This window comes from Arachis ipaensis, chromosome B3 (genome assembly GCF_059453495.1).
Source record: "Arachis ipaensis isolate K30076 ecotype BB chromosome B3, ASM5945349v1, whole genome shotgun sequence".
NCBI lineage: Eukaryota > Viridiplantae > Streptophyta > Magnoliopsida > Fabales > Fabaceae > Arachis > Arachis ipaensis.
The window spans coordinates 102,046,849-102,062,756 of NC_142438.1; the positions used below are offsets into that span (position 1 = coordinate 102,046,849).

At 40.3% G+C, this 15,908-nt stretch overlaps 1 protein-coding gene across 1 annotated transcript; it reads left to right on the forward strand.

The window, feature by feature from the left end:
* Window positions 1–11,341: 11,341 nt before the first annotated feature.
* On the forward strand, window positions 11,342–11,817 carry LOC107634541 (pyruvate decarboxylase 2-like). The gene is made up of 2 exons (XM_016337987.3): window positions 11,342–11,531; window positions 11,631–11,817. The coding sequence occupies exons 1-2, from the start codon at window positions 11,367–11,369 to the stop codon at window positions 11,799–11,801; spliced, it is 336 nt and encodes a 111-aa protein (XP_016193473.1). The 5' UTR covers window positions 11,342–11,366; the 3' UTR covers window positions 11,802–11,817.
* Window positions 11,818–15,908: the final 4,091 nt, after the last annotated feature.

The window sequence follows — 15,908 nt, forward strand, 5'->3', positions numbered from 1 at the left end:
TTTACATGATTTCATGAGAATTTTGTATGAATTATATGACAAATTGGATGATGCATGACTCATGACTTGGACTAGAACTTTGATGCACTTTGTTGCTTGATTTCAGGACAAAGGAAGCAAAGAAGAACCACGTCAGCAGTCACGTTAGTCCCACTAACGTGACCTCTAACGTGGAATGGGTGCTAACTTGCAAAGTTAATGAGAAAGGTAATCGCCAATAATGCCCTCGAAGCCATCATAAGCCCACGTTAAGAGTCACGTTAACTAAGTTAACGTGAACTCTAACGTGGAAGAAGACAACAAGGCCAATGTTAGTGACACTCTCCTTTGTCACTAACGTTGGACCAAGCTCATAATTGGCCACGTTAGTTGCCACGTTAACTTAGTTAACGTGGACTCTAACGTTAAGAAGCAAAAGAGAAGCCAACGTTAGTGACATTCACCTTTGTCACTAACGTTGGCCAAGCCTCCATAAGCTACGTTAACTCCCACGTTAACTTAGTTAACGTGGAAGCTAACGTGGAGAGAGCAATTGATAGCCAACGTTAGTGACACTTACCTTTGTCACTAACGTTGGGGTGAACCACCAAGAACCACCATAAGCAACGTTAACTCCCACGTTAACTTAGTTAACGTGGAAGCTAACGTGGATAAAGAGATGATGAGCCAACGTTAGTGACACTCACCTTTGTCACTAACGTTGGGGATGGCTAGCATTACTACGTTAGAAGCCATGTTAACCTAGTTAACGTGGACTCTAACGTGGGAAAAGGGCACATTGGAACATTAGTGACAAAGGTAAGTGTCACTAACGTTCTCGAAGAATTGGCACTGCTACATTAGAAGCCACGTTAACCTAGTTAACGTGGACTCTAACGTAGGGACAAAGGAGGACTCTCCACGTTATTGGGAAAGGTAAGTTCCAATAACATGTGCGAAGGACCAAGAGGCAACGATAGTGGTCACGTTAGTGCCACTAACGTTGAAGTCAACGTGATCATATTTGGGTTAGGAACGTTAGTGAAAAAGGTGATTGTCACTAACGTTCTCGAAACCCACACTTTCACTTAACGTTGACACCACTAACGTCCTGAGTCAAAATCCCTGCCTACTTCACCTTTTCTCTCTGCAAGCAAAGCTAAGCCCAATGAAAAGGATAACTGCTTCAAACTCAAGATTCAGAGGCCCATACCCAAGACTTGAAGAGCCAACTAGAAGATGAGAAGAGTAGTATATATAGGAGTAGCTTTGAATTAGTTAGGGAGTTGGAAACTTTAGGGAGCCTTTGGCATAGAACTACTCTCTGTATTTTACTTTCTTTGTACTTCTAGTTTTACTTTCATCATTTATTCTCCATCTTGGTTTTCATTTTCCAGAGCTATGAACAACTAAACCCCTTTCATTGGGTTAGGGAGCTCTGTTGTAATTTGATGGATCAATACTAGTTTTCATTACTCTTCTTCTATCTTTTCTCTTGATTTTACTAGAAAGCTTTCGATCTTCATCCAATTGGGTAGTTATCTTGGAAAAGAAGCTATTCATACTTGGATCTCTTTTGAACCTTGAAAGAGGAATGAAGAGATCATGCTAGAAATGCTTTCTCATGCTGGACCAAATTGGGTTTGGATGGATATGTGACTATAATCCTACCAACACTTGATTTGGGAAATGCATGTGGTATAATCAGTGACCATACTTCATCTCTTCTCATGAGTAATTGACCAAGGAATTGGCTATTGATCAAGATTTGAGAGATTGAATTACCAAGAAATTGGAATTTGATCACTTAAGATTGCCAGGGAGATCAATGAATGCATTGATTGAAGAAGAGATGAAAATGAACTTGATCTGGAGAATGCAACAACTCCTGAGCCCAGTGAACTCCCCATTTCTGATCTTACTCATTCTCTTTAATTTCTGCCATTTAATTTTATGAGCAATTATCCCATTTCCGTTTAAGATTCTGCAATTTACTTTCCGCCATTTACATTCAGCTCTTTATTTCTAGCATTTACTGTTTCTGCTATTTACTTTCCCGCCATTTAATTTTCTGCAAATCTCAAATCAAATTCTGGTTCGCTCAACTAGAACATTCCTCTAATTAAAGTTGCTTGATCAATCAATCTCTGTGGGATTCGACCTCACTCTATTGTGAGTTTTTACTTGACAACAAATTCGGTACACTTGCCAAAGAAAATTTGTTGAGAGACAAGTTTTGTGCGTATTAAGTTTATGGCGCCGTTGCTGGGGATTGATTTTGAATCAACAATGACTAAATTGGAGGATAACTAGATTGAGCATTTTTCTTTTGTTTGATTTAAATTTCTGTTGAGTTAATTCGCTTTCAGTTTTAGTTAATTTCTTCCCTTCCCCCTACTTTTTCGTTTATTTTTTTTAGTTATTTACAATTCAGTTCACTAACCCCCTAACTGTTTGATATATTGCATCACTCACACTAACAGTAATTCTAACAGAATACTTTCTGGATCTGTTTCCTTGCTTGTACCTTGTTGGTTGTATGACAGGGAGGAGAAGCGGGGCTTCAACTTCCTTTGATTCTGAACCTGAGAGGACCTTCCTTAGATTAAGAAGGGAAGCAAGAGGAAAAAAGAGTAGTGGGTGCTGAGGAAGAGGAAGAATACTTTGAACTAGACATGGAGGAGAATATGGAGAACATTCATGAAGAAGAGTCTCACAACCATGACAGAGAAGGTCTAACAAATCATCCTGGGCAAGAAAGAAGAGTTCTAGGCTCCTACATCAACCCAAACCCAGGAAACTGTGGGAGTAGCATTCAAAAGCCAACCATACATGCCAACAACTTTGAACTAAAACCACAGCTCATCACCCTTGTTTAGAACAACTGTTCATTCAGAGGATGCGTCCAAGAAGACCCCAATCAACATCTAACCACCTTCCTGAGGATATGCGATACTGTGAAGTCTAATGGTGTTCATCCTGACACCTATAGACTACTTTTGTTCCCTTTCTCACTCAAGGATAAGGCATCTAAATGGCTGGAATCCTTCCCTAAGGAGAGTTTGACAACCTGGGAAGATGTGGTGAACAAATTTTTAGCCAGATTCTATCCTCCTCAAAGAATCAACAGGCTGAGAGCTGAGGTTCAAACTTTCAGGCAGCAGGATAGTGAGACTCTATATGAAGTATGGGAGAGGTTTAAGGACCTAACAAGGAGGTGTCCACCAGATATGTTCAATGAATGGGTGCAGCTACACATTTTCTATGAAGGCCTTTCTTATGAATCAAAGAAAGCAGTAGACCACTCATCCGGGGGATCTCTAAACAAGAAGAAGACCATTGAGGAGGCCATAGATGTCATTGAAACTGTAGCAGAGAATGACTACTTCTATGCCTCTGAAATAGGGAACACTAGAGGAGTGATGGAGCTAAACAATGTAGATGCTCTGCTGGCCCAAAACAAGCTCATTACCAAGCAATTAGCTGACCTCACCAAGAAGATGGAGAGGAACCAAATAGCAGCAATCACCACCTCATCAACAACCCAAGAGGGAGTGAATGCAGAGGCAGAGAGTGAGCAGGAGCAAGCCAACTACATTGGGAATTCACCTAGACAAAATCATGACCCATACTCCAAGACCTACAACCCTGGTTGGAGGAATCACCCAAACTTTGGGTGGGGGAATCAACAAGATCAAAGCCAAGATCAGAGATGTCACAACCCCAACAACAATGCAGCTCACCAATAATTCACACAGAGAACATATCAACACCTCTCCACATCCATATCAAAACCAAAATAACACTCCTCATCTTTCTACCTCTAGTCCCAACCTACCATCATCTGATGACAGACTCTCAAGGATTGAGAACCTGCTTGAAGGCATATGCAAAGAGATTCAAGACAACAAGGTGTTCAAGGAGGAAGTGCGAGCAAATTTGAAGAACCAGGGAGACACCATCAAGAGATTGGAATCTCAAGTGGGGTATCTCTTTGAGTAGATTCCCAAACCTACAGATGGATTTCCAAGTGACACAGAGAAAAATCCGAGAGGTGAAACAAAGAAAGTAAGATGGGAAGATTGCAAAATGGTCACTATAAGTGGTAAGGAGACCGAGGACAAGCCAAACAAGCCGTCAGAATAACCTGGAGATACCTCAGCAGAGAAGAAGGAAAAAGATCACCAAGAACCAAAAATCTCACAACAGGAGCTGCTGAGACTCTATGCACCCTTTCCCCAACTACTCAATGGTGCTGTGGAGAAGAGAATATACTCAAGATTTCTTGACTTGTTTGCATCTCTGCATGTAAACATACCATTCATCAAGACCATCCAACAAATGCCTACATACATCAAGTATATGAAGGAACTGCTTCCCAGGAAAAGCTCACTCAAGGGAGGCCAAACTATAGTGATGAACAAGGAGTGCAGCGCCCTCATTCAACCAAAGTTGCCTACAAAAAGAAAGGACCCAGGGAGTTTCTACATTCCTTGTGCCATCGGAGAAACCATGTTTGATAAGGGACTCTGTGATTTGGGAGCAAGCATCAACTTAATGCCCTTATCCCTTATGAAGAGGCTGCAGATCAATGAGATAATGCCCACAGATGTAGTCATCAGGCTGGCTGATAAAACTCAAAAACAAGCAATATGAGTGGTGGAAAATGTGTTGGTAAAGGTTGGGAAATACTTTCTCCCAACAGACTTTGTCATATTGGACATGGAAGAGAGTCACACTCACCCAATCATATTGGGAAGACCATTGCTAGCTACAGCCATAGCACTCATAGATGTAGAGCGAGGGGAGCTAATTTTGAGGATCCATGATGAACAACTCAGCTTTAATGTCTTCAAACTCTCACAAGAAACAGATCAAGAGAACAAGGAACTAAGAAAGAATCACAGTGAGATACTGAAGGAAGAAACAAGCACTGAAGCACAACCAGCACATCTGGGAACTCCCTTGATTGATGAACAAGGCAAACAGCAATTGCCACAGCTCAAAGAAAATCAGGAGGAACCCAAACCACCAGAATCATATGAGACCAGTAACCACATTTCCTTAGAGGAGGAGGTCACAAAGAGTAAGACAACATCACAAGGAACAAAGAAGAAGGTACCAAGGAGGTGGAGGAACAAGAAGATCCCTACCGAGGACTTCTCTCCAGGGGATAAAGTGATCTCAGCTTACTTCCCAGATATCCCCCCTGATCTCCCCACTGTACCATCTCAGTTACCTAAGGTCTTCACTATCAACAGAGTTCTCTCCTTGGAACATGTAGAGATCATTGATACAACCACTGGATATAGGTCTACTGCCAGAGGAGAAGACTTGAAGCATTATCAACCTCCCTGATGAAGGAGAAACGTCAAGCTAGTGACGCTAAAGAAGCGCTTCACGGGAGGCAACCCATGTTTTATATGCTTTTAGAAAATAGTGAATAAGTCAATATTCATGAATTCCAGCCCAAACTTGACAAACACTTGGTGAAATCCTTATTAGGCAGTATATAGTGAAGAATAAGTTTGGTGTTCAAAGCATGCCGAGAGAGCATGAATGCAAACCAGAGCATGCTAATCTTGGAGCCTTGAATAAAACTTTTTCATCACAGTACTACAAACTAAGTTTGGTGTCACCCAAGGTGCCACCAATGTGCATATAAGGATACACAGTTAGTTAGTTAGTTGGTGTTCATGAATAAACAATCTAGTTCTTTTTCTTTATTATTCTAGCCGTAAAGTTTAATTTCTCAATGATATTAATTTTTCTTATCTTATTTTTATAGGAAAAGGGAAAGGAGCATTGAAGGGGATTGATTGGACAATTAGATGAGGAAGGTTCGGATACCACAAGAGGAGGGTACTACACACGTGCATCAAGGAGGGATGCATTGGAAAATGTTGCCATGCAACATTGAAAAGAATGAGCCCCTTGAATACCGAACCAAGCCCCCTCATAAAGACGATGATTCTTGTGCCCATCCCCTGTAAAACCCCATCCGTCCATCCAACAACCACCACATCAATCCATACCCTTCATTCCCTCATCATTTCCCTATATAAGTGAGTCCTAGTCCGTACTTTTCCTTCACACTCAAACCCCCATTCTCCACACTTCACACTTTCGGCATCCAAATCACACCTTGTCCTAACCAACCAAATTCCTCATCTATCCGTACCTTCCACTCTCTTCACACAGCAACTCAAATTCATGGCAGCATCAAGCTCCAAGAGGCAAAAGAGGAAGGAACCAGTGGAGAGCATTCCTTTTGACGAGAAGAGATTCAAAACTGCGTTCCATGAACTCGAATTCGAACGGATAAAGCTCAAGAAGATACTGCCTGAGTTAACATTCCAAATTAATGAGGATGAGTGCCCACAGATTCGAGAGAAGATTGAACAAAGGGGTTGGCAAAGACTTACGAACCTGGAGGGGAAGATTAATTCAAACCTCATCAAAGAGTTCTATGCAAATGTGGTCAGAGAAGACAAAACCAAGGCTCCCACCTTCAAAAGTTACGTAAGAGGGAGAGAGGTGGACTTCAGCCCCAATGCTATAACAAGGACTCTTCAGTTGAAATCACCACATTTTGATGAGCTTGGTTATCAAGCAAGAGTAAGTAAGAGCCCTGATGATGATGAACTCGAACAAATCGTGAATGACATATGTGTTATAGCAGCTGACTGGGAGAGGTATGCGGATCGGAGACCCCGATTCATCAAGAGAGGAGACCTCAGCCCAGAAGACAAGGGATGGTTCGAACTTGTGAGGAGGTCTATCCTCCCAGCCGCAAACAATTCTGAGGTCAACGTCACTCGAGCCACTATGGTACATTGCCTAGTACGGGGTGGAGATATCAACGTGCGTGAACTGATAGCTGAAGGAATTCAAGAGTCAGCTGAGAAGATTAATTCGGGTGCCAGGTTTTGGTACCCCAGCACCATCCTCAGACTGTGCACGAAGGCCAGGGTTGTCTTCGAGGATAGCTACCCAGATTGGTTAAATCTTGGGAGGCTAATTACCTTTCAGCATCTAACTTATACGACGCCTGCTCAGCAACAAAGAAAGCCTCAAATAGGGAAACGAAAACCAAAAGAAGGACCTCACCAAGAAGAGTCTCATCAGGAAGAATATCAACAAGAAGAACATCATGACCCAACCAACTTGAATATGAATCACCTTCTAAGAGCCATTGAAGATTTGGGGATGAGACATATGGAAGGACAAGAACAAATACTACGCCTTCAGTCCAACTGGATGAGCCAACAAGAGGAGTGGCAGAAACAACAAATGGAGCAGCAACAGGAACACTATTCCCAACTCACTCAAGCCATCCACCAAGTTACTGAGAGGCAAGAACGTCAAGATAAGCACTTGCAAGAACTCAACCAGCGGCAAATAGCTCAGATGAAAGCATTCAATGAGTTCAATGTACTTAATGAAGGACGGCAACTACATAGGGAGGAGTTCAACGTAAACACTCAAGCCAAGTTGAACTACATGTCTAGTCATATGCATCATCTACACTATGCTATCCCCACATATGATGAGGTCCAAAAAGATTTTGTAGAACAAGAAGAAAGGAAGGTAAAACAGCAGAAGGAAACACTAAAGAAGAAGATGGAAGATGGTGGTTTCTGGAAGAAGTTGATTGGAAAAAGCAAATAGAGTGGGAGTACAAGCACTCAAGAGGGACACAAAGAGGACAAACAAGGAGGGGAGCATGGGCATCCACATGAGTAAAAGGTGGTGGAGTTCCTTCTTTGGTCCATTTTTTTCTATGCTTTAAATAAGGAAGATCTTGTATGAAATAGAACATGCTTCCATGTTAGTTTGAACCTTTTTCAATTCTGTCTTTTAAACTTTTTGTTGATTAGGGCTGTGTTTTCTAGTCTGAATGTCATTACACTACAAGAAAAAAGGCCTATGGCCACGCTTTTATCTTGCCACGCTTCAAAAGCGTGGCCAAAAGTGGTCAATGGCCACGCTTTTACGAGGGTGGCGATTGATTAGAGATTTGGCCACTTTTTTTTTGCCACGCTTCAAAAGCGTGGCGAAAGGGTTCTATGGCCACGCTTTTGTAAGGGTGGCAATTGAGCTGAGATATGGCCACGTTTTTTTTCTGCCACGCTTCAAAAACGTGGCCATAGATAGAAACAGAGACATTTTAAAAGCGTGGTGACAGAGTTTTGCTATAGTGACGTTTTAAAAGCGTGGCCGTTTCTTGCCACTCTTTTGGCCACGCTTTTGAAGCGTGGCCAAAAGGTCCTCGTACAAAATAAAACGCTCCGTTTTACTTCCTCATTCAAAACGCTGCTTATCTCCTTCATCATTCAAAACCCCCTTTTTCTTCAAAGAACCCAGAAGGCCAGAACCCTAAAAGCTTCGAAGAACCCCAGTCCTCACCCCAGCACTCCGCAAAGAACCCCAGCCCTCTGAAGAACATCGCCGGGGCTCGCGATGCCTCCGTCATCACTCTTTCTTCTGGCACTTACACCATCGCTGCTACTTCGGCGGTGATTCTCTCTGGTGGTGACTCCTTCGTCGCACACCGTCCATCGCAAGCCCTCCGTTGCAAGTCTCTCTGGTGGTGTCTTCCTCCGAGTTCACTCGGTCGACTCGGAGCAGCCTCTGGACCCTGAATCCATATTCTCCGAGAATGATGAAGATTCGAGCCCTAAATTCAGGGAGCGAAGAGGGGTTCTCCGCTTGTTCCGGAGCTCCTCTCATTCCTCAATCCCAAGCCCTAGCTCTCGCTCTTCTCTTGTCTTCATTCTCACCATTCCCAATCACCTCTCATTCGATGACCTCATTCGCTGGTGCGGGCCCCACCTCCACCATCTCCACCGCCTCCTCTTCATCAGGTATCGTTTCTTCTCTGCAAACGTTTGTTGCTTTCTTTGCATATTTCTTTCATTGAAATCCCAAAATCGTGATTTAACATGTGTAGTAATGATGGAATGGAATATCGCTACAGTGTGCTGATTGAACTTAGTTTTATCCAGCGTGCAGCTATTGAAATTTTACTTTGACATAGAGTGCATACTATGCTATAATATTTGAAGTAAATGAAACTATTTTAGAAGCTAACAATATAAATGTTGTGAACTAAGTTGAAAAATATGCTGTAATGAGATAGATAGATTTCCCAAAAGTTTCAATATTTCATTGTCTTTTCCTTTTCAGATTTTTCCCTAACACAAACACCATCTGGAAGCTGATCAAGACCATAATTTTTCTTCATATTGTTGAGAAGATTTTGTGGTGTGATTTTTTCTGAATTTGTTCTCCAAGTTTGGGTCTGATTTGTTCTGAATTTAATTAAAACATGTACTGATTATTGTTGCTTTGTTCTCCTTGTTTGTTTTTTATTTATTCTAATTTTAATTAAAACATGTTCTGATTATTGCTGATTTGTTATCCTTATTTGGTTCTGATTTTAATTGTGCAAATTTTGATCTGTTTTAGAGATTTATTTGTTCTTTATCAAATTATGAATTTGGACGGTTTTGATTTGGTGTAACATGATCAGCTTTACCGCTTCCTTTGAGGAGGACAGGCAGCAATTTCAATGTCGTGATACTGAAAGGCAAGGCTTGTTTTTCCCTCTCTTATCTTTCTCAGTGGTAAGATAGGAATTCTTTCGAGTTTTGAGTACTTATACTCTCCACTGGCTCTCTTTGGTAAGAAGAAGGCAGCACCACCTCCTCCTTCAAAGAAAGCTGCTGCTGCTGTCACTCCTGCCAATGATGAACTCGCCAAGTGGTATGGTAAGTGGTTGCTCCTATCTTCACATCCTTTCTTTTTTTGTTCTTTACCATATCCCAGTAAGCACCCACTTCTCCATGCTTCTAAATTCCAATTACTTGAACTAAATGCGTCATTGTTTGATTACTTAGATTTAATTTCATGTTTTGTGTCCTTCTAAATCTGAATCTGATCTTGAATGGGAAACGAAAATAAAGGGCTTGTATGCAGGGACAAGTAGAAGAATCCGTCTGCATTGGCCTTTGAGAATCTGGTAAATTCAAAGATAAAATTATACCAGTTTCTACCAAGGTAAGTGCCAACTTCCAATGTAAGTTTCATTGCAGATTTTGAAATGTTATAGTATTATTGTACTAAACTATTAATGGTTTTTTCTGTAGATTGTGGATCCAAAAACCGGAGAGGAGAAGCAAATTATAGTTTCGGCTGATGATGGTATCCGGCCTAACTCAACTTTGATGGATCTAGCAAAGCTAAAGCCTGCATTCCAGAAAGATGGTTCAACAACAGCAGGTGCTGAAGAAATCTGTTAATGTTAAGTTTGTTATAGTTTAAATTTCTTTTCATATTTTTGTTCTCAGTTCTTATTTTTAATTTCAGGCAATGCTAGCCAAGTTAGTGATTGTGCCGCTCCCTCTCCGCCTCGTCTCCTCGTCGCCGTTACCAGCATCCTTATCGTCAGCGTCAGCACCAATGGCTTTCCGCGTCTCTTGCTCGGTGTCGGAGCTCGGAGGCGGCAACTGTTTTCTGCGTCTCTTGCTCGGTGTCGATGTCGGTCTTGCCCTTGTTGAAGGAATAGTTGCTTCGTTGCGTTGTTTCAGGTTCTTCTCCTCTTTCTTTCATGTTTCGATTCGCGCCGGCAGTGCATTTGCAAATTTTAGGGGTTTTTTTAGTGTTGTGCACAATTTGGGGGAGGTTTTGGTGGGGAACGGGAATTGAAAAATAACCATAAAATAAAGGACGGTTTGTTTATGAGTTCAAGCCTCTGGAAATTTTGAATTCCATCTGCTTATAAATGCATTCATGAGCCAATTTTTTGGGGGTTCTTTAATATGATAACCTTGTTTATAGAATATTTTGTTGTCGTTTTGTGTGTTTGCACCTATGGTTACATGTTTGTACCCGTGATTCTTTTTTTAAGTTCTGTATTCCTCTTTTCTTTTCTATTTGTTTTCTTCACTAAATCAGCTTCCTTTTGGTACTACTCTGTTGTATTCCTCTGCCCTTGTTTGATGTTTTTTCGATTGAAAATTCGAAATTTTGCTAGCAGGCCAGGGAAGTATGTGACTGAAACCTGAACTAGATGTAGGAATGATGTAATTTTCGTTGGCTGTAGAAGGGATTTTTGTCTTCTTTTGTCTTCTTTATGTTTTGTTTTTTCCTAGACGTATTCTTATATATGTCAGACCTTGCATCGAGTTACTCTGTTACTATACTACTATTATTGAAATTGGCTTACTTTGAATTGACTACTGTGGTTGTAATAATTACGTCTAGTTCAAGACTTGCATTTTGAACACAGTATAAGTAAACCAGAACATCAATTTGATGCTTGAAGCACACAGGGACTTAAGGTATTCCTTATTTATCAGGTTACAGCACAGGATATTTCAACAATGATCCGCAGTGGACAAAGGAGCATTATCTTCCTCATTAACAACGGAGGTTATACAATTGAAGTTGAGATTCATGATGGCCCGTACAACGTGATCAAGAACTGGGATTACACTCGCTTTGTGGAAGCCATCCATAATGGAGAAGGCAAATGCTGGACTGCCAAGGTTAGCTTAAACTCAAACAATCCTGTGTTATTGTGATCTTACAGTCATTACGAGCATTATCATTAACTGGAGTTACTATTTAAAATGCTTGGAGTGTAGGTATGGACAGAGGAAGATCTAACAGAAGCAATTGCAATAACAACAGGAGCACAGAAAGATTCACTATGTTTTATAGAAGTATTTGCGCACAAGGATGACACCAGCAAAGAGTTGTTAGAATGGGGATCCCGTGTTGCTGCTGCTAACAGCCGCCCCCCAAATCCTCAGTAGATTACTTGCTCCATTCTAATTTGTACATTTTCTTGTGTTATATTTCAGCCTTGGGGGATGCTTAGATTGCTAAGGTGTTGCCCCCTGCTTTACCAATGTACTAAGCTCTGTTGCATGTAAACATAAAAATTCTGAGATCCTGCTTCAACCAATTTTCACTTCAATAAAGATACTGGCATACAGCCATTGTAAATTTGTGATGTGAGCGTAAAAATCCATACACGAGATATGGGCCCAAAGCAGAGATAACCCACTTATTCAGGACTCCTGAAAGTAAAGTTGCTGTAGAAGGGAGAGTTCAGTTTGATCTGCTCCAAGTAATGTTGATTTTGCTTTTCATTAACTACCCTATGTTTGGATAATCCAACTTTATTGCTGAGTAAGTTTTTTTGGCTTTGTTTTATTTGAAGGTTATGCAAAGAGACTACAAATTAAGTTCTTATTCTTTGAATTCTGTTTCAAAAAGTTTAAGCTTTAAGTGTGTAATTGACCGTAATGTTTAAGACTACAAATTAAGTTCTTATTCTTTGTATTGATTGTATCGAGTTAAGTGTGTAATTGATCGCAATGTAACTTGGCTATAGCATTGTTTGATTTGTATAGTTAACCTCGGCTAATATTTTGATTTTTGTGCTTTATGTGTGTGCAGGTCAGCTTCACCGGTTCGATGGAGGTAGGCCGTGAAATAATGCATGCTGCAGCTAGCAGCAACTTGAAACAAGTTTCACTTGAATTAGTAGGAAAGTCACCTCTTCTAATCTTTGATGATGCTGATGTAGATAAAGCTGTTAGCCTTGCTCTCTTGGACATAGTATATAACAAGGTCAAATTTCTCTTAAGTGAATAATAATGAAGAAACTCAGGTTACACATTATAATGACACTCTTTAAGATTTTGTTCTTGTTTTGATTTCAGGGTGAGATATGTGTTGAAAGTTCAGTGTGTTTGTTCAGGAAGGGAATGTGCTGAATAATTATATTAAAAGATGGATTTAGGCATTCTTTTCTTCCTCTTTCACACCCTGCAGGTTTTGACAGCTACTAAAATTAGATATTGGAGGTTTTGTTCAATTAGATGCTAGGTTTTAACAAGTCCCCATGAGATGTAATGGCAAAAGAGAATTGATAGGCACACAGTTTCTTCTTGTTATCATGCTATATAAAAAACATGTCTCAGTTGTGGTGGTTTGGTTTGGTTTTTGTTGTTTTCCATTGCAGGAATGCTATTGATTCCTCTTTATTCAAGCAATGGTTACATAACTTGCAAAGTGAGATTGGGATTCTAGCTGATGGCACCTTGGCTCTGAGACAAGTTCTAATTCAGGTAATTGCATCATCAGTGTTTAAAAAGTGGATATGATATTTTGTAATAATAAAGATAAATAGATGTGCAAGGTGTTTGGAATTTTTATTCCTATTAGCATAACAATGCTGATGAATTTTTATAGTAGAATGTGAACCTGGTTTAATTTGGAATTGTTAATACATGCATAAATTAGATTATTTCTTATAATATTTTTATATATATCGTTTTTGTTGGTTCAATTTGTTCTTGATATTTTGCTGCAGGCTAGTATTGGAATGGATAACTTGAACCCTTAATGCACAAAGTGGAGCAGTTTTAGGTTGATTTTGATCTTTTACTAAGTATTTAGGTTGATGATCATCTCTATTAGTGTAATTTGATATATTATGAGCAGTTCTAACTTGTATTGTTTCTGTATTTTTCTTCGGTTTTTAGTTTTGGAATCTGAACTCGAGATTTATTTTGTATTTGAGTAATAGTTTTTTAATGTATAAAACAATTATAGTAAATTATATATCTCACTAATTATTGTTTGATTTGTCTTGTAATAAAAATTGCATACTATATTTGTAGGTTTGGTAATAAAAAAGGATTGAAAATTTATATTGTGTAGCAATGAAGATCAAGTAACGAAAAGAAATTTTTTTTTAATTTAACAAGGCTTTCGCCACGCTTTTAAAGAGTGGCTGTATATTTTGATATGGAGCGTGGTCGTATCTCCACCTGTCGCCACGCTTTAAAAGCTTGGCCGTATCTCCACTTATCGCCACGCTTTAAAAGCGTGGTCGTATCTCCACCTACAGCCACACTTTTCCAAGTGGCTGTTTGTAAAAAAGCGTGGCAAACAAAAAGCGTGGCAATAGGCTGCAAAAAGCGTGGCGATAGAGCAACCGCCACCCTTTGATAGGTCACCCCTTCAAAAGCGTGGCGGTAGCTCAAAAAGCATGGCAAAAAGCTATCGCCACGCTTTTTTCAGCTTTTTGCCACGCTTTAAAAGCGTGGCAAAAGACGTGTTTTCTTGTAGTGTTACTGCATCATTTCCTTACTTACTTGTATGCTTGTCCTTTTGAATCAAATGAAAAGAGAATGAGTGTTTTATAAAAGACCAGAGTGGAGTTCATACTATGGAGTAAGTTCTTGAGTTTGTGGTGTGGTCATAAGTTAGCTAAGTTGGTTCAACCACAAGGTGGGAAGACAACTATCTGTCATGAATCATATGCTTGAACACACCCCATGAGACTAGCTAAATAACAAGATCCTAATAAGAAAAAGGGAAAGAACAATCAAAGTTGAAGAATAAAAGAAAAATAGCAAGAAAAGAGGCTAGGCACCAAGGGTTTGAGTCTTGAGGGATGTCTGTGGTGTTCCTGTACCAAAGATCTGCTTGGATTACTAAGCTCTCAGGGGTGCTTTATCACCTAGTAACTTGGGTTAACTAACCCGGAATTATCAGCTGAAAGTCCACTATCAAGAGCAATCTTTGCTACAGAACATTTAGTAACCCAAAGAGGTGCTGGACACCAAGACCTCAAGGAAAGAAAATAAACAAACCATGTGCCTGTGGTGTGTATGTATGGGGAGAGACTTGAGGAAGTAAGTCCTTAGGGGTGCTTCAACACCTAGCACCTTGAACCAACTGGTTCGGGAGTGTTGGCTGAAAGCTTATTCTAAAGAGTTGCCCCCTTACAGAGCACTTAGCCTAAGAACACAAATAAGCCCTGAAATGACAACAAAAGGATCAATGAATAAAAGTCTCATGGGATGCAATCAAGTGAGTATTCTAGAACATGATAAAGGTCTGAAAGCCAGTGAAGGAATGAACCTAAGTTGCTATGCATGAAACCACCATAAAACCAGGAACATGACTTCCACAAGAATGACTCATTTCTCTTGGACTTCCATTCATTATTCTCTTGTTCCAGTACTTGCTTAGGGACAAGCAAGCTTTAAGTTTGGTGTTGTGATGCCAGGGCATTTTGGCCAGTTTCACTGACATTTTCTTTACTGTTTTTAAGGTAGTTTCACGCATTTTCTTAGAAAATAAGCTAGTTTTGGGTAGATATTCACTTACATGTTGATTCAAGCATACATTGTGCACTTTACATGATTTCATGAGAATTTTGCATGAATTATATGACAAATTGGATGATGCATGACTCATGACTTGGACTAGAACATTGATGCACTTTGTTGCTTGATTTCAGGACAAAGGAAGCAAAGAAGAACCACGTCAGCAGTCATATTAGTCCCACTAACGTGACCTCTAACGTGGAATGGGTGCTAACTTGCAAAGTTAATGAGAAAGGTAATCGCCAATAATGCCCTCGAAGCCATCATAAGCCCACGTTAAGAGTCACGTTAACTAAGTTAACGTGAACTCTAACGTGGAAGAAGACAACAAGGCCAACGTTAGTGACACTCTCCTTTGTCACTAACGTTGGACCAAGCTCATAATTGGCCACGTTAGTTACCACGTTAACTTAGTTAACGTGGACTCTAACGTTAAGAAGCAAAAGAGAAGCCAACGTTAGTGACATTCACCTTTGTCACTAACGTTGGCCAAGCCTCCATAAGCCACGTTAACTCCCACGTTAACTTAGTTAACGTGGAAGCTAACGTGGAGAGAGCAATTGATAGCCAACGTTAGTGACACTTACCTTTGTCACTAACGTTGGGGTGAACCACCAAGAACCACCATGAGCAACGTTAACTCCCACGTTAACTTAGTTAATGTGGAAGCTAACGTGGATAAAGAGATGATGAGCCAACGTTAGTAACACTCACCTTTGTCACTAACGTTGG

What these genes read in the sequence shown, in the direction of transcription:
- LOC107634541 (XM_016337987.3), top strand. Translation starts at nt 11,367, where the DNA reads ATGATCCGCAGTGGACAAAGGAGCATTATCTTCCTCATTAACAACGGA. An exon ending in GCAAATGCTGGACTGCCAAG is followed by an intron (nt 11,532 to 11,630) that starts GTTAGCTTAAAC and finishes CTTGGAGTGTAG; the next exon opens with GTATGGACAGAGGAAGATCT.